This window comes from Gasterosteus aculeatus, chromosome 2 (assembly GCF_964276395.1).
Source record: "Gasterosteus aculeatus chromosome 2, fGasAcu3.hap1.1, whole genome shotgun sequence".
Lineage (NCBI taxonomy): Eukaryota > Metazoa > Chordata > Actinopteri > Perciformes > Gasterosteidae > Gasterosteus > Gasterosteus aculeatus.
Genome location: NC_135689.1, coordinates 24,514,744 through 24,537,807, shown reverse-complemented (window position 1 = coordinate 24,537,807; position 23,064 = coordinate 24,514,744). Strand labels below are relative to the sequence as shown.

Sequence of the window (23,064 nt, the reverse complement as noted above, 5' to 3'; positions counted from 1 at the left end):
GATTGGTTGCTTTGAAGTGTTTTTTTATATTTTGTGACTTTACTTTATGGCTAAACACCTTTACACTGACCTCCCCTTTGTCTGATAGAGATATCAAGTGTATTTAATCTCTTTTTATTGACTCATTTGAAGAGTTCCTTTGATAAACCGTTTTAGCATGGTGCTATTTGTTAATAAACTGATTTTGCGTCTGGAGTTGTGCATTTGGGTTCAGGGCCATCGTCCAGTCGTGACAATAGTTCCAGTTTGTTCTGCCTCTTGTGCGTAGAACATCACTGGGTCACACTGCTATAACAAAGTACTAGTATTTATGCTGCTATAAATACTACAACTACCTCCAATTTTACTACGCATACTACTATGACTAATAGTATCATGTCTGTATTTTCAGCAATGTTTTGAAATTCATTTCAGCTTTTCTCACTTCTGTATTTTTAACAATTTAAAATTCATTTCAGCTTTTAGCTTTCAGCATTTTCTGCAGGAAAGTTCATTTCTCTAAGGAATTTTCCCCTTTTGGGGCCTTTATCATATTCAAAAAGTTATTAAATTTGGCATGCAGATCAGGATTGGTGAAAAATGTGATATTTTTGGAGTCTCGCATTTGGGTTGAAAGAAATGTCTCCATAGCGCCCCTTAGAAATGTGAAACGTACCCCACTAGGCCAGTTTTCCCCCTGTTATCCGATTGAAACTTGACACACATGTGCTCTGGGACATGTTCTACAAAAAAGTCAATCATTGTATGCAAATGCAACTAACTAGATTATCCGCCATTTTGAATTTTGTTCATAGATATGGACTAATGAACTTTGCAAGGGGTGTGGCTTAATCTGGCAAAACTCATAACTTGTAAATGATTTGGCCGGCGCTCACCAATATTATAACATATGTAAACATTGCACTCCTGAACACGCCCTACTTTTGTGAGAATATTTATGAAGAATAGAACCGTAGGCTGTAAAAATGTCATTTTGACGGAATAAACGATGTGTATGGGGAGTGTTGGGGGAGAATTGTTGAGCCTGCGGAAGGTGAGGCTCTCAGGAATGTGACCTTTATGTGAGCCTGTGACCTAAGGCAGTCCAGGGTGAGACCAGACACAGATGGAACCACACGTGCCCTCACGGACCTTTTAAATGTTGTTGATTGACTGGGAGGGTCACGGTGTCTCCCCCACGTCACCAAGTACTTTTCCAAACACTCCTCTTTCAGGGGGGGCTCTCCTGTTCTGAAGCAGCACAAACCTCCCTGAAGTGTATAAAACCTCCCGTTCTCCCCCAGAAACTTGGTCAGATCTTCCTGCTCCTCTGAGGGAGAAGGAACATCTGCCCCTTTTCAGCTGAATTGTAGTCATTTGACTTCTGTCGTGTTTATCATTTTTCTATATTCTAGTTAGTAATAAATACTTAATCACAAAGCAAGCTCAAGATCATTTTGATTTCTTACAGGTGCTAAATCCACAAATCTCCACCACAGGGAGCATTTTCAAAAAAACACCATTCGGCATGAAAATTGAAGTTGTTTTAACAGCCGTACTTCATCTAATCTGCTCCATACTTCTCATGTAGCATGAACTTCTCACCCTGTCGACATCCACATGATCATTTTTAACCTTAGTCGTAGCGCCACCTAGTGGCAACAGGCAACCTTAATCTGATCCCTCTCAAAGAGAGTTAAGACCTTGATGATGCTTCACTATGAATATTATAAGAATCCGATAATCGGTGGCGAGATGGTGCATCGGCAAAGTTGATCCTTCGCCAACAACAACTAAACGGTTGTAACTTTACTGGACATCATCGGATTCTTTCCAATTTACACGTTTGATGAGACTCTGGGCCTGAGGAGATGTAAAGTTGTCTGTACGAGTCACATTTTCTAGCATTTGTTCAAACTAAGTTTTTATGCTTTCTTCACTATCAAAGCTTGCATTGGTTAACAGTGTTTTCATCAAGCTGTTTTTATCATGGTATATAGATTTCTGAAAAGCAAACCCGTCGCTGCTCGCAGCTTTAATTTAACACGGATTTCCATTGCAGTTTATTTTCAAATCCTCTCAAACTTCTTTAACTTTCACGTCTTTCTGCTTCGTCAATCTTTCAGCTACAGGCACCATTTAAACTTTAAAACGTTGACAAAAGCCATAACTATTTATGTGATGGTGGTTCTATTATACATTGCATGTATTATACATTGTTCATTCTGTACACATGGCATCCATTGGGGTCTCTTGCAGTGTTTCCTGTGCCGATGGAGGGTTTCGGGACAGAGGATGTCGTATGTGTACAGACTTATTTCTCTCTCATTCTCAGAAACTCTCATTTCTTTGGATGTGTGTAGATCCATTTAAATATTCTGATTTATTTTTAGTTTCTAACTTGCACACACTTCTTTCAAAAGTAAAAAAGGTGACACTAACCATCCTCATTGACTACCAACAATTTCAATAAAAAGAAAAGGATGCAAAAGAAGTTATTTTTACTAATGTGGACAAGAATCAAACTCCAATGGGTTAAAATGTGTGTTGTAGTCTAAAATATTTGAATGGTAAAATAATTCTTTGTTATGAGGACCAGTGACAATGACTTCATGACAGAGGTACCAGGCTTTCATCCCACAGTCCGGTCACTATAATGTATCTCAAGCCTTTTCTACTGTCGTTATTTTCTAAAATTCTTAAATCTTAAACGAATAATGTCAATATATTACGTGAGTGAGTTAAACATGTGTTGCAGTGTGTTATGTGAAAGCCTTTTACACTTCAGCCACTAGATGTTTTAAGGTTTAAAGATATCTGGACTACACCATTACAAGTGTTTAATGAGATTGTCCACAACATGTGACCATATGCGCGTATGTGTAAAAACAGGCCACGGGTGACGTGTAGAAACAAGCAGATCAGTCAGACCAATCAGAGACGGATGAGACAGATGTGCAGGAGACTTGAGGACAGATACAGACATGCCCCTCCATGCAAACTATGTTCTACCTGAAGGACTCAACTCGGATCATACACTTTGATATGAGAATAGACTTTTTTATTGGACTTTAAATGACCTGACTTTAAATTAAAACATACCGGACATTTTCTTGCATTCACAACAACTAAAAAGACTAAACGGGACTTTCTGATCCCCAATGCATTCAATCCAAATACTGAAGTTAAATATAATCTTGATGTTTTCTATAATTGTCTTATATGTACACGTTTGTATACACACACAGGTTTGTGAAGAAAAAGAAAACTCTTTGCCCCAAACAGAGAATACTAAAATAAAATAAAAACACAATCTGCATTGAGAAGAAGGTGAACACAACATGTCAAGATTTGGCTTCTGATTTTCCTTCCTTCTTAGAAATGTCTACTTAAAAAATGACTTCCTTTATAAGACATTGACATTGTCTCGAGAAATCATTTTATAAATGATTACATCACATCAATGAATCATCAATGTACATTTTTCAGTGCCGCAACTTTTGCTGTTGAATTCTGGCTCCCTGAATACGGTTGGTTAGATATCCATGAAATGTCCGATAGCAGCTGATTAAAATACACACTTAGATACAAAACTGGAAGGTTATATAAAGGTAAGCGTCAGCTGCTGTGTGTTTTTCTGCTGACGGTCCTGATCCTGAACCAAACATGGAACCCCAAACCCCTCCAGGTTGTCGGTGTGTTTAGCACGTTGGAATCCACAAGTTGGAGAATCATTCTTACTCATCAGTTTGTGGCCCTTCAGAGGATCAGAGATCAAAATCCCCAAAGGTTTATCATTAAACTAGCTCATGAGCGCTTGGAAGACATGGTGGACGAGGACAAACAGGGACAGAGACGGGAACTTGTATGTGGCAGCACTCACGACTTTGTATGCGATATCCTTCAGCAGGACCTCCACTGGGTAATGGTCACTAACCTCCAGCGCCTGAAAGAAAGCATTGGATTAATTAGGGACATTTTCATACTTTAGACAGACCCAATGGTTTACATCGTTTACACACCAGGTGTTGATCCTAAAAGAAATGTTACATCACCTGTTCCTCTGTGAGTCGGTATTCCAGCTGGAAGTTAAACGGTTTTGCTGAAAAGGGCACAATCGCCCGGGAAAATCTTTCCCCGTGCACCACAATCCTGTGGTATCACGCAGACAGGACACACAAGACACTTCATGAATCAGGATCCTATCATTGACAAGCCCTCAGGGAAGCTCGTCTTCGTCCTTGCATGTACGACTGGGGACAGACTGGACGCCACAGGGACTCACTATCGCCTCTAGAGGTACGAGTGGTATTGTAACTACAATCCGGACCAGATCCTACACGTGGCTCACCTGTCGTAGGTGCAAGACGTGGTTGATCGCACAGTGGTGTCGGCCTTTTCTGGGATGAGCCAGTAGAGTTCGCTCTGTGTGAGCAGGCGCACGTACTTCCTGTTCTTCTTAGCGAGGTAGGCGCAGTCAGCGTTGAAGTCCCCGAGGAGCATCACATCCTGCTCACACACAAACACGCAAAACCCTGATTGTGAGGCTTCAAAATCATAGTTGTGTTATAGTTTAAGAGAAAGTGTCTTTCACCTCAGTTTCCCACATGGTCTTCACATGTTGCAACACATCGTAGAGTGCGTCCAGCTCCTTGGTGGTGTTGGTCGGAGTGGTGTGCTGAGGTATGAGGACAAACTCCCGTATGTCTGAATACATGGAGAGAGATTGGTGGGGGGGTTTCTGTGACTGTGCATCACAATGCTTCTCATCATCACGGGGGGAGGGGGGGTCTGAGCTCACCTGTCCTGGGGGCGTTGAAGCGGACAACAAAGGGCTCTCTGGCGAAAGCGTCGACATCTCCTGGGCGGTCGTCCGGGTACTGATACTGACCGGTGAGAGTCGCTGTGTCGGTCCTGCAGCGTTCAGAGGTTTCACGTCAAACATCACTGCCTCTACTTAACGTGTCAACGTTTGGCTGAGTTGGGCCCACCTGTAAACAAACACGTACTGCTCCTGGTACGAGGCGGTCCGGCCCAGTCTCTCGCTGGACACTGACGCGTAGTCGTGTTCAGGGTCATAGCTGAACGAGGCGAAGAGACGCGATGAGGTGATCCTGCTGCCTCTGTCGCTGTGTGTGTGTGTGTGTGTGTGTGTGTGTGTGTGTGTGTGTGTGTGTGTGTGTGTGTGTGTGTTCTAAGTCACCTGTTGAGGCGCCTGAGGAGCTGTGGAACAGCTAACTCTTGACTGTCTCTCACTTCCTGAAGCAAACACACGTCACAGCGAGCGATGATCTGGAACGAGGATCACAGCAATGAGGGGGGGATTTGTTTTGTGTCCCACAGGACTGAATGTTGCATTATGGGTATGGGGCTAAGCCATGGCCTTCAGCCTCCCTACCATGAAGTTAAGGTTGTCCTACTTGACTTTTACATTTTAACTTCATTTTAAGAATCCAATGGAAATATGTTTTTCTCTTTAGCAGCACCTGTTGTGTTAATAGAATACTGTAAATAATAATTGTTATGCTACAAATATCAACCCAAACATACTTAATAATGAGGTGAAAGGACTGATTCATGTCTTACCCGGACAAGAGTGTGCATGACATTGGTCTTCTTGGACTTGGAGTCCCCAAAGTGATGGAGGTTGAAGGCACAGACTCTAAAATCGGTGTCGCCTTCAACATCACACAGGCCCACGAGGAAGGTGAGGAGGAGGAGGAGGAAAGAGGCCCGCATGGCAGAGCTGCAACAGACAGTATGTGTGTGAGAACAATGTGTGTAGATGATGTCATTGACTGTAGTAGTTGTATTTATTGAGTTTTGGAATGAGTCATCATAGCACTATCATACAACACAGTGGGAAAGGTCAAAGGGCAGCAGAGGCTCCTGTTCTCCTCACTATTCAGGGGGAGAACCAACAGCATGAATGGTAAACATGGGGGGTCCCAGTGTTGCACTGGAGGCTTCAACAGCTGCATCAGCACCCACAGTGTTACACAGTACTACACGGTGTTACACTGTACTACACGGTGTTACACAGTACTACACGGTGTTACACAGTACTACACAGTGTTACACGGTACTGCACGGTGTTACACGGTACTACACGGGGTTACACGGTACTACACGGTGTTACACAGTACTACACGGGGTTACACAGTAGTACACAGTGTTACACAGTACTACACGGGGTTACACAGTACTACACGGGATTACACAGTACTACACGGGGTTACACAGTACTACACGGGGTTACACAGTACTACACCGTGTAACACAGTACTGCACGGTGTTACACGGTACTGCAAGGTGTCACACAGTACTACACGGTACTGCACGGTGTTACACAGTACTAAACGGTGTTACACAGTACTGCACGGTGTTACACAGTACTACACGGTGTTACACAGTACTACGCGGGGTTACACAGTACTACACGGGGTTACACAGTACTACACGGTGTTACACAGTACTACACGGTGTTACACAGTACTACACGGTGTTACACAGTACTACACGGTGTTACACAGTACTACACGGGGTTACACGGGGTTACACAGTACTACACCGTGTAACACAGTACTGCACGGTGTTACACGGTACTGCAAGGTGTCACACAGTACTACACGGTGTTACACAGTAGTACACGGTACTGCACGGTGTTACACAGTACTAAACGGTGTTACACAGTACTGCACGGTGTTACACAGTACTACACGGTGTTACACAGTACTACACGGTGTTACACAGTACTACACAGTGTTACACCATGTTACACAGTGAAACACAGTAGTACACAGTGTTACACAGTACTGCAGTGTTACACAGTACTACACGGTGTTACACAGTACTACACAGTGTTACACAGTACTACACGGTGTTACACAGTACTACACGGTGTTACACAGTACTACACGGGGTTACACAGTACTACACAGTGTTACACAGTAGTACACGGTGTTACACAGTAGTACACGGTGTTACACAGCACACAGTCGTGCTCATGTGTGTTTACAAAGAGCACAACTGGGGCACATGTGTTCTGTTAGTAGCAGTCTGCGTGTGTGTCTCTCTCTCCGTCACACACACACACACACACAAACACACACACACACACAATCCTTCAAACACAAACATCTCCGATTTCAGTTCACAACATTTGTCGCTCTTCTAAAGAACAAATAACACTCACCAGCTTCTTAGCTTCTTTCTTCCCTTCTCTCTGGTAAAGGGGAAGCTGTACTTCCTGTGGGAGGGATTTAAGGAAGAGCGTTTGCTTAGTCACTATGTTAAGAGACTAAACCCCCACCACTGGACTCAGTTAGTGACATTCGTACACAGGTCAGTGGAGTTTAGGTATCAGTGTTCATGGAACTAATGTCTCTAAAGAAGACATTTAGTGGTTCGTTGTCTGTTGACCTTGAATCCAATGAACACATTTGAAACAAAGAACCATTTCCCATCTTCAGTGTGTCCAGTTTCCTGTCCTTCTCTGCACATCATCCACGCACGCTTTGGACTGCTATCAGCAGTGAATCAGGTGTGACATTACATGTCACGCTCAGTTTATAACTGGTCTCATAACAGTGGAACACTAATAATAATCACCACCAGACATAAGTACTTTCACATGTGTCAGACTGTGAGACTTTTCCTCTCGGTGGGGTCTTCAGGGGGAGAGAGGAGGTCCGCGGGAGAAGCTACAGTGGTATTCATCACTAGTGTCTCGTAGCCCTTGTAGCCTTTCTAACGTTGCAGTCAAAGGGCTGATAGGACACAAGGACTGAAGTGCATGTCCTTCCCTATGTCCCAGAAGTTGCTGTAGAAGGTTGAGACCTTTGATGACATGGACTATTGAGCTATTTCATGTTTTACCCCTCAAGAATTGAAGAACGTGACTAAAATCCCTCCAAAGGACCTTGTTAAAACACCAAATAGATGCTGTGCAGTTGTTTCATATGTCACATGTTTGATATTTGTCGAAGTACGTATGTGTACATGACTTTAGTGGATTCGTGGGGACTTCATGCGGCCCTCAGGTCTCTGACGGTCTGAGCCTGGTCATGGGGTCACAACAGGTCCTTTTAGAGTGACGACGTCTTATCTGAAATGGTTTCTATGAGGAGCATGAATACAGGTATATATACATGGTTGCAGGAAACAACAGTTTCAGTCTGCGAGTTCCTGACACAGGAATAACAAAGAGGAAGCAGTCCGTACAATTCAAAGATACAAATATTTCATGTAATTCCACATGTTGCGCCTCTGCTTTGTTCTTCATTGCACACGACATCCACGGCTTTGTCCGTCCTCCTGGGTGACTTCAACGTCCAGACAGACGTCATCTGACCGCTTACACCTACTTTCTTCCTTCGCTCTGTCACTCAGTCCCTCTCCTCCTACTCACAAAGCCACCAATCACCTTGACTACATCTTCACTAGAAACTGCTCCACCACCAACCTCTCTAACTCCACTTCATGTGTCAGACCACTTCTTCATCTCTTACTCTCTGTAACTGACTGTGTACCTGTTCGCTCCCTCTCTCCTCTGTTCTATCAGCTCTCCCTGCTACTGACTCCTTCTCACTCATCTGAACGCTGCTGCAGAGACTCTCCTCTCTAGACTCTCTGTCTTCTGACGACCCGACGGGTCGGTAAATCCCCTCCGGCTCCGCGTCGGTCTGAACCGGTGCCATGAGAGCCGCCATTCGAGCATCGGAGAGGAGACGGCGTAAATATAAACGACCTGCTTGAGTTTCAATCTCTCTTTTTCTGCTTCTATCTCTGCTGCCAAAAGCTCTTTCTACAAATCCAGAATTGAGTCTTTATTTTCTAACCCCAAACAATTCTTTTCGATCTTCTCCAACCTCCTCTAACCCCCTCCTTATGGTTGGATCCATATTGTATATGGTTTCCTTGGTCAAAAGCATCAGCTGAATGACACGTAGTGTTAGAGGGATCCTCTTGTTTCTCTCCAAAGGTTCTTCCTTCAAGGCTTTGTTGTGAGGGGGGGGGGGGTCTGTGCTGAGGAGATGGTTTCAGAACAGAGGACGTTGCGAGTGTACAAACTGTAAATCCCTCTAGAGCAAATCTAGTTTGACTCTCAGCGTTATAAAACCATTTAATGAAATCGTACTGCAGGATCCCAGTAGGAATAATATTCAAATACACAACTGATACTGCGAGACATTCCGATGTCTCTTATCCTTTACTGACGTTCTACGGGCAGAACGTGGGACCCCTCGTCCAGAGATCCAGGAACTGCTGGTTATGCACAGCAAGTGTTTCAAAGGCAACATGGAGGCTGCGCTTTGTTCGCCGCTCACATGTCGGATTTATTGAATATAAATGGTGTACATAGTTTGCTTACCTGACATTTTAAATGCATTAATGAAATTAGTAATGTAATTACATCAATACATGCAGGTCATAAAGCTGTATTTGCGTCTAGTTTTCCCACTGAGCACTTTGTGTAGACTCTGTATTCTCCATTAAAGTAAGTTAAATACGTCAGATGCAAACAGTGGGTTTTGAACCCCCACATGCTGCTGGATGCTTCATCTCCGCGCTTGGCTCTTTCATGGTTGAAATGTAAACTAGTCATAAGTTGACATTGTTATGCTATACGGACCTCAGTAGGACCTGAATGACTAGTTCTGCATCCTCACAAGTCTACATTTTGGTATCAGATGACTGCTGGGAGAGCACAGCAGATGTGAAACAATGTCCCCGATCTAGAAACAGTGAAATGAAAGCAACCGGTTTTGGAATCCAATCCACTTTTATTGGTAGTCTGGTCACAGAAAGCTGCAGGCGCTCTATTTGGCGTGCAGGGCCTTCCAGCGGGTCAGCGGGCCTCTGCTGGGGATGTACTTCACCCCACAGCCGTCTGAGATCAGACGCTTCTCAGCCATCATTTCATCAAATTCGGTGGCATTAAACTTGGTGAAGCCGTATTTCTTGGAAATGTGGATCTGGAAGAGAAAAGTGAGACGACATGATCAGGTGACAGCGGGCTTATGGAAGGCCCTTTAGAGGGACACTACGGTGCATCTGTCTCAGCGGTCCCTTAAAGCACTCAGCACCTCCCAGCTGAGGACATACACAACCACAGAGTTACTGTCTGCAGCCTTTGCACACCAGAACCGCACAGCAGCGAGACCAGTCGGCTTAATAAGCTGCAGCGCTGCGGCTCCCCTGGGGAGGCACGGCAGCTCAGCAAAGGTCACTTTACCTTCTGCCGTCCAGGGAACTTGAACTTGGCTCTGCGCAGAGCCTCCACCACGTGCTCCTTGTTCTGGGCCTTGGTGCGTACAGACATGATCACCTGACCAATGTTGACACGGGCCACGGTGCCAAGGGGTTTACCGAACGCACCACGCATCCCAGTCTGGAGCCTGAGGAGCAGAAGGACCTTCTCCTTAATACAGCTTCGTCTTCCCGTACCACCAGCCAGGACAAGTAACTCTACATCCCACGTATGACCTCATTTATTATGACGGCTACCTGTGACTGTGTGTCCATCACTCACCGATCAGCTCCAGCACAGGACAACATTTTGTTGATGCGGATCACGTGGAAGGGATGGAGACGCATGCGGATGTGGAAACCATCCTTACCGCAGGTCTTCACCATGTACTTGTTGGCACAGATGCGAGCCGCCTCCAGAGCTATAGTGGGGGGGGGGGGGAGACCATTAAGACACCAGTTTGGGAAACACTGTCAGACTTAAATAAGCCGAGGAAAGTGCCATCTTCAGCCACAGCCGAGCCGTCTCCACGGACACACAAACATCGCAAATCTATCATTTACTGACAAAAATGTACCCTTTGTAAAATGCACACCAACATGGACACATGCACACGTAAAGATCATGCACACGTAAACCTGCAAACCACCATTTAAGATCATGCAGACGGGAATATTGCTTTGTCTTTTTCATCGGGGTGAATATCTCGCCCCTTTAATGCAATGGTTTGAATTCCCCTGCAGTAGACCGATCACGCTCAACTGTCCTGTGCTTTAGTACAAGAGGCCACAACCTGCTGATGTTTGATTTTTTTGGTGCCTTGGTTTTGATTTGGTCTGGTTTTGGATTGCATCGAGTTTTCTAAATCAAGGCTACTTTTCAACACTAGTAGTAATACTTTGCGGGTTCATCCCGCAGCGCCAGTTCTGCTAACCAAAGAGGCCCACTAGGCGGCAACATGTGGTGCCACTTGACTGCAGGACGGAGCTTTATACATGAGGTCAAACACCTTTTGACATTTCCAGTGATCATCCAGCTGCTATGACGGACAGGGATCAAACCCGACAGACGTCTTTGGAGAGGTGCACTATGGCTGCAACTCATCTAAGAAATGATGTGTTGAATTGATCATGACAGCAGTGACCCTATAGATTTATATCTGAACGGTAAGGTGATTGAGTTTCAGCCACCTGACCTGCATGGGACGATATAAACACCTCAATGACACCTCTGTCCCATGTGCTGGAAGGGTTTCTCTCGGGGCTCCTCACCTTCAGAAGACAGCTGCTCGTACTCATCAGACACCATGTGGCCACACAGGGGGAACTCGTCTACCTTGGCCTTCTTCCTGCCCAGGTCGAAGATCCTGATCTTAGGATCTAAACACAAGGAAACCAGGCAGGAAATGATGCCATCAGACTGAATGTGATAGATGTACAACATGTAATCGGGAAGCAGTGGCTTGTCCACCGTTACCCAGGTATGGACAACATTTTGTCTCAGCGGTCCCTTAAAGCGCTCAGCACTTCCCAGCTGAGAACATACACATCCACTGAGTCACTGTCTGCAGCCTTTGCACACCAGGAACACACGGAGCACAACTGGTCGGCTTAATAAGCTGCAGGATTTGCAATTACAGATCTTAGCAGAAAATGTAACCAAAGGCAGTTCAATTTCCAACAGAAAATGTCACATAAATTCAGTGAGTTTACTCCTAAAACAAGCTTTTGCATTGAGTCGTATTTCAACAGTAGAGGCTCACCGGGGACCCCCCTGCAGAAGCGGGACTTGGGGTAGGGCTTGTTCTTGCAGTAACGATAGCTGTGGAGACAATGGCACATAACTAGTGGTCCAACTTCATCCATCGTTGTTTAAATGTTGTGTGTGAGCCGGTTAGAAACAGAATACACGATCTGCCTTTACAGCAAACACAGATTCACTCAAACTTCAACTCGATCGATGAGCTGAAGGCCTCGCGGGGCTGAGAAGATCAACTAGGGAAGCTCATGGACGTCAGAGCCCTACGACGCAACGGACAAAGACACTTTATACGCGTCTCAGCAGCTCGCAGATATCACAGAACATTTAAATTAAATAGTTTTTAGCTGAATTAGACTATTTACAGGTTCATCATACATGTTAATATGTCAAAGCTACAGGCGTCCTAGATACATGTAAGCCGTTTACAGCCGCCTGGTGAGTGGAGCGGCCACGTTAGCCTGGTGTGCTAACGTTAGCTCAATGCTAAACTACTTTAGCCTAAGCCGCGTTCGTCAAGCTGCGGTTGGCGTCTCAATTGAAGACGCGAGTCGGCGTGAGAGCGAACGGACGCGCGGTCGGTCGGTGCGGGCGGCCGGGGTCCGCGGACAGCGGGTCGCGGGCAGCGCGGCGCACATGGCGGCGGTCCGAGCAGCTGCCATTTTGCTCGCGCGGGGCGAACCGGGCCGGTTCGGACTAAACTTACCAGCGGGCTGGTCGGCGGCCCATGGTTGCGATCTGTTAAGGGATGAAACGATGGGGCAAGGGGTTAGATCGAGGACGGCATTTGTGAAGCAGAACAGAAATCCGTGTGTGGAGCGGAGAGCAGAAAACACGCAGTCACCACGTACTCACCTAATGGAGGAAAGGAAGTAGACGTCACTTCCGCTTCCTTATAAGGACGCGCGCGGTGCTCAACGCGTCATTTCCTCTTCCAGCAGCTCCTCGGTCATATGAAAACACTCCTGATTAAAAAACATGGCCGCACAATGTATTAAACATAAATCTAACGTTTTCAGCTGCATGCTGGGAAGTGTAGTTTTATCGGGTCGTCGTTGCCGTCTAACCCCACTAAACTTGAGCTGTGCCGTCAACATGTGTCCACTCCCCGTGTGGATAAAGTGGAAAAGAACAAGCTCCAGTACTTGGAGGTGCACTTGCATATTTGTTGTCCACCAGATGACAGAGTGGAGCTTCGGCCCATGAGGACCATAGAAAGCCTCGGCTTCATCATCACTAAGTACAGCAAACAAGTGCGGGTAGAATTAGAAGAAGAAGAAGAAGAAGAAGAAGAAGAAGAAAAAGAAGAAGAAGAAGAAGAAGAAGAAGAAGAAGAAGAAGAAGAAGAAGAAGAAGAAGAAGAAGAAGCCTTGTTCATACATCAGCATCAGTATCATCAGTGAATTGGTAATAAAGGTGATTTGGTGTAATTTACTGCAGTCATTGGCGTAGAAGGCAGCATCTCGTTCACCTGCTGTTCCCCCTTAGTTAAAAACAGTAAAACCATTTAATGAGGCTGGGTTAACACTCACTAACATGTATTACACCATGTAAAATGAAACAATGCACAATCCACCCTAAACCGGGAGAATCAAGGGGCCGTGAGTTCTGCTCGGCAGAATCCCCCCTGGAGTCCAGACACTGTGGTGAAGAAGGGAGAAAACCAGGATGAGTGAAGGATGTCTGACAGCTGGGTGGAGGTTCCTGTGGTGGAGGTCCCTGGGGTGGAGGTCCCTGTGGTGGAGGTCCCTTTGGGGGAGGTCCTGGGAGTGGAGGTCCCTGTGGTGGAGGTCCCTGGGGTGGAGGTCCCTGTGGTGGAGGTCCCTTTGGGGGAGGTCCTGGGAGTGGAGGTCCCTGTGGTGGAGGTCCCTTGGGTGGAGGTTCCTGTGGTGGAGGTGCCTGGGTCGGAGGTCCCTGTGGTGGAGGGAGCTAAAGCACTCTATAAAATGGCCCCTAGATGTCACTATTGCATCATACATAGTTACAGGCCCTGGCTTTCTGTGGCCTACTTTCTTATCTCATTAAAACGCACGAGGAGCTCATGTCATTATCATCTACAATGCAGAACAAACGTTGCTCCTTGGAATGTGAGGAATTGTGATTCCGACGTTCTCTCACACATTACTCAGCACGGCGAGTTTTGTGATGCTGTTCTCACTAACTTTTACATCTGGAAATGGATCTCTGTGATTAAATGCATCTAATCTACGTGTCTAGAAACAAATACGTGATATCTTCGTGCAAACAGTCATTTCACACCAGCCCTGATTAATAAGTGGCAATGCCCTGCCACTCCTTGGTGAGTGCCAGAGGAGATATCTCAGTGGGTTATAAGCCTGCAGGATGTGTGAAGGTCATCTATCAGCTGTGCTCCTCCTCCCCGTCTCCTTCAGGCCCATCTGGGCCAACCTCCTCCAGACATCTCCGTGTCTGAGCTCAACCCCACGAGGGGCCAGGACGACAGCGTGACCATGGAAAGAGAGCGAGGACCAAAAATGGTCCTGCAGCATGTGCCTGTTTCTGGTGACCAATGACGCACACACACACACACACACACACACACACACACACACACACACACACACACTCACACACACACACACACACTCACACACACACACACACACACACACACACTCACACTCACACACACACACTCACACTCACACACACACACACACACTCACACTCACACACACACACACACACACACACACACACGGACATTAACACACACGTTGCAACAGAAATAGCTTGCTTGTTTTTCCAGACGAGCTAAAATCAGGAGTCTTTAGATCAAGGACTGTGAATCCTCCACTAACACAAGTGATGAATTGTAGGTTTGGACATCTTGGGAAATGAACTTATCTATTTTTCCTGTCACTGACGACGATGTTAGCTTAGCCTAGCACAACATAGAAACACGTTGGTTCCTGACAAATGCTCACAATTGGCAACACGATGCCTGTTTGTTGGGAGTGGAAGTGTAAAGCCTTTTGTTGTCAATGTTTTCAATGATTCAGTATCTTCTCCAGCGGCTTCAACCCGGCTTTCGAGAACCAGCTCACTGAGCGAAAAGAGCAAAGTATGAAACATTGGGCCGAAGAACCGCTCAAACATGAGTGAGTGAGGAGAAACTCGAGTGAGTGAGGAGAAACATGAGTGAGTGAGGAGAAACGTGAGTGAGTGAGGAGAACGGTCCGGTGGAAGTTCCTCTGGCGTGAGGGTCACGTGAGGGTCGGCTGCTTTCGTATCCTTATAGGTCTTCACTGGTGGGTTGTCCTCTATGGCGGGCTGACACAGAGACAAACAAGCGTCCACACTCACGTCCACGGACTATTCACAGGAACTCTAGTCTTTGCACTGTGGAAGGAAGCCGGAGAACCCGGGGCCACGCAGACGGGGCGACATGCAGACTACACAGAAAGGCTTTTTGGGGCGTTGATCATGAGTCGCAGTCGGTTGTGGCTCGCTGGTACGAACCAACAGAACCAGTTAAGATAAGAATACCAGAAAGGTTTCTGCATGAGGTCAGGGGAGTTTTGTGTTGGGTTGTTTCTTGGCAGGCCTTTTGAAGTGCAGAACATGTGAGGTTGATGAATTAGTGAGGCGTACGTTTATTTCTTTTTTATATGTAGACGTTTTAGATAAATGATGTATTATATCACATTCAGGTAACATAAAATATCCCGTCTCCTAAACTCAGTCTTGCAAAGAAAGGGGATTTTTAAGTGAATTTCAGAAATTGCAGAACTATTCATTTCACTGGAATAGTGTTTTACCAGAAGGGGTTCATTCTCAGGTCAAAGATCATTGAACGACCATGACGGTTTAAACAATAACTTTTGGTTTATTCTTTCACAAGCTGCTCTCTTGACAACCACAATGTAGAAATAGAACACATCACCAACAGTGAGTGGCTCACAACCACACCCTGTCACAAACACACACTGACCAGTGTGACTGGTGGGTGTGGTGCTTCACACTCTGTGTGTTACTCTGAAAACGGAAGTGTGTTGGGAGGTGCGTGTTATCTGTGTGTGGGCAGCGCTGTGTGTGTGTCTCAGAGCGTCATGTAACTTCATGACGACAGGGACGCGGCCTCCTTTTGTCCACTACCCAAAGGACACGGAATACAACTAGCATGTGTATTTATTTCTGCATGAACACGGTGGAAGGAGCGTGGACACGTTTCACGTGTTTGTTATAACACAAGTTTGTCTCCACATACAGCAATGTTATCGTTGTCACACCCAGCAAAGTCTTCACTGTCTGGAATTGAACTGGCCAGGTTTTTGTATCTGTGGAATGACAGGATGAATGTGTTGGTGAGTGGGTGAGTGGGGGGATGAATGGGTTGGTGAGTGGGTGAGTGGGGGGATGAATGGGTTGGTGAGGGGGGGGATGAACAGAAGGATGCATGGGTTGGTGAGTGGGTGAGTGGGGGGATGCATGGGTTGGTGAGTGGGTGAGTGGGGGGATGAATGGGTTGGTGAGGGGGTGAGTGGGGGTATGAATGGGTTGGTGAGTGGGTGAGTGGGGGGATGAACAGAAGGATGCATGGGTTGGTGAGTGGGTGAGTGGGGGGATGAATGGGTTGGTGAGTGGGTGAGTGGGGGGATGAACAGAAGGATGCATGGGTTGGTGAGTGGGTGAGTGGGGGGATGAATGGGTTGGTGAGTGGGTGAGTGGGGGATGAATGGGTTGGTGAGGGGGTGAGTGGGGGGATGAATGGGTTGGTGAGTGGGGGGATGAACAGAAGGATGCATGGGTTGGTGAGTGGGTGAGTGGGGGGATGAATGGGTTGGTGAGTGGGTGAGTGGGGGGATGAATGGGTTGGTGAGGGGGTGAGTGGGGGGATGAATGGGTTGGTGAGTGGGGGGATGAACAGAAGGATGCATGGGTTGGTCAGTGGGTGAGTGGGGGGATGCATGTGTTGGTGAGTGGGTGAGTGGGGGGATGAATGGGTTGGTGAGTGGGTGAGTGGGGGGATGAATGGGTTGGTGAGTGGGTGAGTGGGGGGATGAATGGGTTGGTGAGTGGGGGGATGAACAGAAGGATGCATGGGTTGGTCAGTGGGTGAGTGGGGGGATGCATGGGTTGGTGAGTGGGTGAGTGGGGGGATGAATGGGTTGGTGAGGGGGTGAGTGGGGGTATGAATGGGTTGGTGAGTGGGTGAGTGGGGGGATGAACAGAAGGATGCATAGGTTGGTGAGTGGGGGGATGAGTGGGTTGGTGAGTGGGGGGATGAATGGGTTGGTGAGTGGGTGAGTGGGGGGATGAACAGAAGGATGCATGGGTTGGTGAGTGGGTGAGTGGGGGTATGAATGGGTTGGTGAGGGGGTGAGTGGGGGTATGAATGGGTTGGTGAGTGGGTGAGTGGGGGGATGAACAGAAGGATGCATGGGTTGGTGAGTGGGTGAGTGGGGGGATGAATGGGTTGGTGAGTGGGTGAGTGGGGGGATGAACAGAAGGATGCATAGGTTGGTGAGTGGGGGGATGAGTGGGTTGGTGAGTGGGGGGATGAATGGGTTGGTGAGTGGGTGTCTGTGGAATGACAGGATGAATGGGTTGGTGAGTGGGTGAGTGGGGGGATGAATGGGTTGGTGAGGGGGTGAGTGGGGGGATGAACAGAAGGATGCATGGGTTCGTGAGTGGGGGGATGAGTGGGTTGGTGAGTGGGTGAGTGGGGGGATGAATGGGCTGGTGAGTGGGTGAGTGGGGGGATGAACAGACGGATGGATGGGTTGGTGAGTGGGTGAGTGGGGGGATAAATAGAAGGATGCATGGGTTCGTGAGTGGGTGAGTGGGGGGATGAATGGGTTGGTGAGTGGGTGAGTGGGGGGATGAATGGGTTGGTGAGTGGGTGAGTGGGGGGATGAATGGGTTGGTGAGTGGGTGAGTGGGGGGATGAATGGGTTGGTGAGGGGGTGAGTGGGGGTATGAATGGGTTGGTGAGTGGGCGAGTGGGGGGATGAACAGAAGGATGCATGGGTTGGTGAGTGGGGGGATGAGTGGGTTGGTGAGTGGGTGAGTGGGGGGATGAATGGGTTGGTGAGTGGGGGGATGAACAGAAGGATGCATGGGTTGGTGAGTGGGGGGATGAGTGGGTTGGTGAGTGGGTGAGTGGGGGGATGAATAGAAGGATGAATGGGTTGGTGAGTGGGTGAGTGTGGGGATGAATTGGTTGGTTAGTGGGTGAGTGGGGGGATGAACAGACGGATGCATGGGTTGGTGAGTGGGGGGATGAATAGAAGGATGGATGGGTTGGTGAGTGGGTGAGTGGGGGGATGAACAGAAGGATGGATGGGTCGGTGAGTGGGGGGATGAATAGAAGGATGGATGGGTTGGTGAGTGGGTGAGTGGGGGGATGAACAGAAGGATGGATGGGTCGGTGAGGGGGGGGATGAATAGGTGTATGAATGGATGGATGGGTGCAGGGATGGATGGACAGGTGGATGGGTAGGTGGGTGGAGGGTTGGACAAACTGATTATTATTTAAGCCTCTCCACGGTCTTTTCAACATTCAACAGTTTGCTATTGGCTGAATGAAACAAATACCAGATCCAGACCACGGCTCGACATTTGTCTCTCCGAACAATTATGAATTTGTTTTGACTGACAGTCATAGATGTGTCACCCCTCAGGGTTTCTGTCGTTCCTTCAGTACATTGAGAAGAGGTCAAATAGCTTTAAAACAGAACAACAGTGTACCAGATGTATTTGTTCTTTTTCTAAAGTCCTATTGGAATTATTGTTTTTGCTAACAAATCAGTTAATTCTTCTTCAGAGTTCTGTTTGAAGTAAGTCTCACCTCCTTATTGTTGTGACCTGAAGGGGAAATGTCAGGAATTAGATTTATTCTTATTCTCAAATAATTGCATGAAAAAAACAGCAGTGAATTTAACTGCTAACAAGGGCTGTTTGTGTATCTCCAGCCGATGTATTTTCTCCTCCATATACTGTCCTGTTACAACGACGGCTCAATAGAACACCAAACACGGAGCGTTCTGCAGGAATGAGTCCAAAACCGGGAAATGAGTCAGCATGTTTGCATTCTTCTGTTCCCTCCTCAATGTGTCAATGTTTCTGAACGTACTTGTTGGTAGATGCCTTTGATACGGGTTAACGAGAGCTTTGGAGACGCAAAATGAAACAGGAAATACCTCTCAGGAGATTCCGTGTCTTGAAACGAGTCGGGCTCAGAGTTGCCAACCGGCTAAATGAGACGACTAAACTCAACGACAGCTTTTCACGTCTGTTGCTTGAGTTTACGCTGAGAAGATCTCAATGCGTTGCTCATTTTGGAAAAAGTATCATAAACGTTCGTGTACACAGAGCGTATTATCTGCAATAATCAAGTCCAAAGCAAAGATTCCATTGGCCCGGCTGGCGGATGCTAACCTGGTTGGCCTTTAGGAGTCATCCCTGCTACATAGTGTTTCCCCCTGTTTTATAACGCTAGTTAAGAGTAAACTAACCAGCTGTTTGAGGAACTAATATATAGTGAGGAGATTTTTAAATGTTTGTCTCTTCAGCAGAAATCACAGGGGGGACACGCGAGAGACGTCGTATTTCATCGGGATTTGTTGCCAATCGGATGAATATCAAGTCCTGAACTCAACCACACAGCTTGTGGATGTTTCATAGGGCTGTGATGTTTTTCTGCTGTGTAAAGCAGGAGAAGCACAGCATTAGTCACGAGGCGGATCTGGAGGATGGAGGGTGGCACGCGGGTCTCTGTGGCAGCTGTGGCATGTCGGAAATTGTGCAACAAGTGTATATTTCTGCTGAGTTGGCATTTAACGCCCATATTGTTAATGAGGAATTGAAAACGAGGCGTTGCCGTGGAGACCACGGCCACAGGAAACATAAGAGAGTGAGTTTGCTATGTGATCTATCAGCCATCGTCACGGGGTCCACCAGGTTCTCAGTAGACTCGACATGGTACCAGGAAAAGGGAAACACACCGGCCTTGACGTGCCGTCTCGTAGATTTAGCAACGTTCAGAGTAAACACGCTTGTCTCAGAACCCAACCATGTCTTCTGACATCTGTTGAGACGTGTCCAGCCCCAACTCCCCATCTCTATTCAGGTGCATTCATGTGCTGCCAAAGCAAAGACAGAAAGGGGGGGACAAAAGACAGTAAAGACAAAGACAATAATTCACCTGTACTGTAAAAAAATATATATGCATGTATTTTTTATATATAATTATGTATTGCATCTTAAATCCCATAATGGTGCAGCGCTCTGATCTGCAGGTCCTGTCTGCACAGGTCTGTGCGTCAGGCTCAGCTGCCTCAGTAATGAGATCATATGATGTCATGCAGCTCACGCAGGAGCACCGGGGCGGGATCCTGTGTGTGCGTGTGTGTGTGTGTGTGTGTGTGTGTGTGTGTGTGTGTGTGTGTGTGAGACAGTAATCCAACAGATACAGATTGACTAATCCTCAATATAATTAGCTACACATTTCTGTCTCGAGGGAAACATTTTTCGAACCGAAGACCACTCGGTGTGTTTAACACGGTTTGGCTTAAGATGAGCACGTTGTGTTATTTTTGAAATAAGACTTTTACTTTTACTTTCACTTGAACATGAAAAAAATGTGTCCTTAACGAAATGCCTTTGTTTACATGATCATCAAGCTACAACATTTAGAAAATGTTTCCTTCCTGTTATTGAGGGAGCAGTTTGGTCACTGGGAGGCTGAACTGAGGCCCAGCAGAGGCTTAGGAAGCTCGTACTTAACACAAGTACAGTCGCTGGGGCCGGCGCGAACACATCATGGCCTGACGTTAACGTCCACCCAACCGAATGTTTGTGTCCTTCCACCATGAACCACAAGTAACAAGCAACCATGCACCAACCAGCACGCACATCGGCGTCCAGAGACGTGCTGCTGGCCGGCAGGCGACTGGGGGGAGGACGCAGCAGGAGACAAGCAGCGCGGGTTCCAGCAGCAGAGGAGGAAGGACGGGGGTGAGGTGCTGCGCCAAGACGGATCGCTGGGGTCAACTAGTCCACAGGAAAAACACTCTCCCTGTTCCTCTCTGCCCGACACACACACACACATTCTTTGTGCGTCTTGCTGTAACACGCGCTCACAGTGGTGTAGGGTGACATCACCATTTGTTTCCTTTAACATCTGCTTCCAGGGAATTCAGTCCAGATGCAGATGAAGACGACAGCCGTCGCCTGACACGCATGAGCAGTCGAATGGCAGAGAGAGAAACACACACACACACACACACACACACACACACGCACACACAGCAGACGAGTCCCACAGGTGTGATGGGTTCGTGTGCAAGCGATGATGAAACCGTATGATTCACACAGCCTCACCTGGGCAGCGACACACACACACACACACACACACAGGTAACCGATAAGTGAGCGGGTGGGTTATGATGTCATGCTGACAGCCTCTGATATCATCTATCGCATCACCTTGACCCCACCAACTGACGGAGAGGTGTGTGTGAGTATACAAATAACACACCCATGAGCATGTGTGTGGATACTGGCTGACGCACTCGTGAAATCTGGAAGACGTAGCGCAAGAAAACTAGATTCCTGGGAGGAAGGAGGAGGGTCCGGGGGGGTCGGGTGGATCAGCCATTCATAGCTGCTCACTCTCTCCACATTCCTCCTCCCTTATATGGACAAAAGTACTGGAGCCCCTCGCGCCACATGCACACAATTGTAGAAGCCACCAAACTACATCTACAACATCTTTTCCAGCCCCTGAGCCAAATTTAGAACACGTTCTCCCGTCCAGGAATCTACTGAACTTCTGCAAAGAGACCGGCCGGCACCGGCCTCACCCTGAGCTCAAGGTGGACGTGCTGGTATCTGCACCGGGTGTGTTTGGACGGGTTCAGGAGGGTAGAGGGCCGAGACGCGGCTCAGGGGAATCCGGTCCGCCGGCTTGCTGGAAAGGGAACGAAAAGGAAGGAAGGTGGAGACACAGCAGGGCGGTGGAGGTGTGTGTGTGTGTGTGTGTGTGTGTGTGTGTGTGTGCAGGGCGACTGAAAGACACAGAAACACAGTCGGCAAAGACAGAGGAAGGGAGAGCGCTCGCCTTAAAAGGCTGTGTTTGCAGGTGGAGACGCGCCCGAGGGCTTGAATGCAGTCATGGACGTGCGCTGCTGGGTTGGTAGATGCTTCTGACCTGTAGTAACAGTTGGGCTGGAGGGGCTTCAGACGCTTTGTAACACAGAGACCCTTCCCCTCACAGCTGGACATCACAACCACTGTGTGTATGTGTGTTTGTGCAACATACCAGCCTCAGATTCCTGTGTTGTGATTCATCCAGCTCAGGCAGGTCTCCTTTTAAAGTCTGTGAGTGTTGTATTGATGCTCGACCCCGTCTGATTTCCATGTCCACGCAGTTACCGAGCAGCTCTTCCATGTTTACTGAAACACACTCCCGTCCTGCCTCAGAGCCCGTGTACAGATTACCCAACAGGAAGTGCACATCTGGGAAGTGGTCCAAACGTTTCTCTCGGCTTTTTCTTATTATGGAACGGTTGGAGCGGTCACTCCACCCTCCTGGTCCGAACCACACCTGTCAAGTGTCTCACGTCCACAGTCTACACGAAGGGACTGAGACAATCACACGTTGGATTCATTTTGACAAACAACCTCAAACTATAAACCTGTTCTGATAAGAGAAAAGTGGGTTAGAGTAAAATACGTTTTTACTATTTTAATGTCATTACATTTTCAAGGCGATGTTGGCAGTAATTCTTCTTCTCCCTCTTCTGGTGACTCATGCAGCCGGTGTGACACTGTGCGGGAGGTTAGGGCTTCCCTGGCTCTCGGCCCTGCTCATCTCCTACTGTCCTCCTCCCTTCCTCTTCCCCGCCACAGTTTCCATTCTCCCTGGCTGGATTGTCAAAAGATGACCTCACAGGGTCAAAGAAAGATGGTTAGAAGGATTCATGAAGAAAACGCTGGTGTTTAAGGAATCCGACTCCACTTCATCTCCACGTCTCCTCGCACCAACACACCTGTTCCCAGCTCCCTCCTCCTTACCTGTTGGAGATGTCGGCCTTCTTGGCTTTTGG

The 23,064-nt window shown here is 47.5% G+C and overlaps 2 protein-coding genes and 2 non-coding genes across 4 annotated transcripts; all 4 read right to left on the bottom strand.

Moving 5' to 3' along the window:
* Nucleotides 1-3,018: 3,018 nt before the first annotated feature.
* Nucleotides 3,019-7,555, bottom strand: dnase1l1 (deoxyribonuclease I-like 1). Its single transcript, XM_040194083.2, has 9 exons — nucleotides 7,175-7,555; nucleotides 5,566-5,725; nucleotides 5,183-5,271; nucleotides 4,971-5,060; nucleotides 4,781-4,893; nucleotides 4,574-4,686; nucleotides 4,331-4,488; nucleotides 4,035-4,131; nucleotides 3,019-3,925 (listed from the first exon to the last, which is right to left on the bottom strand). Exons 2-9 carry the CDS (start codon nucleotides 5,716-5,718, stop codon nucleotides 3,782-3,784), a joined length of 957 nt encoding a protein of 318 aa, XP_040050017.1. The 5' UTR covers nucleotides 5,719-5,725; nucleotides 7,175-7,555; the 3' UTR covers nucleotides 3,019-3,781.
* Nucleotides 7,556-9,744: 2,189 nt separating this feature from the next.
* On the bottom strand, nucleotides 9,745-12,864 carry rpl10 (ribosomal protein L10). The gene is made up of 6 exons (XM_040193978.2): nucleotides 12,696-12,864; nucleotides 11,994-12,052; nucleotides 11,503-11,610; nucleotides 10,514-10,652; nucleotides 10,217-10,379; nucleotides 9,745-9,956 (listed from the first exon to the last, which is right to left on the bottom strand). Exons 1-6 carry the CDS (start codon nucleotides 12,716-12,718, stop codon nucleotides 9,801-9,803), a joined length of 648 nt encoding a protein of 215 aa, XP_040049912.2. The 5' UTR covers nucleotides 12,719-12,864; the 3' UTR covers nucleotides 9,745-9,800.
* LOC120830012 (small nucleolar RNA SNORA70) lies at nucleotides 10,034-10,166 on the bottom strand. Its single transcript, XR_005713785.2, has one exon. It is a non-coding gene; the product is annotated as a small nucleolar RNA SNORA70 (small nucleolar RNA).
* Nucleotides 11,724-11,855, bottom strand: LOC120830014 (small nucleolar RNA SNORA70). The gene has a single exon (XR_005713787.1). It is a non-coding gene; the product is annotated as a small nucleolar RNA SNORA70 (small nucleolar RNA).
* Nucleotides 12,865-23,064: the final 10,200 nt, after the last annotated feature.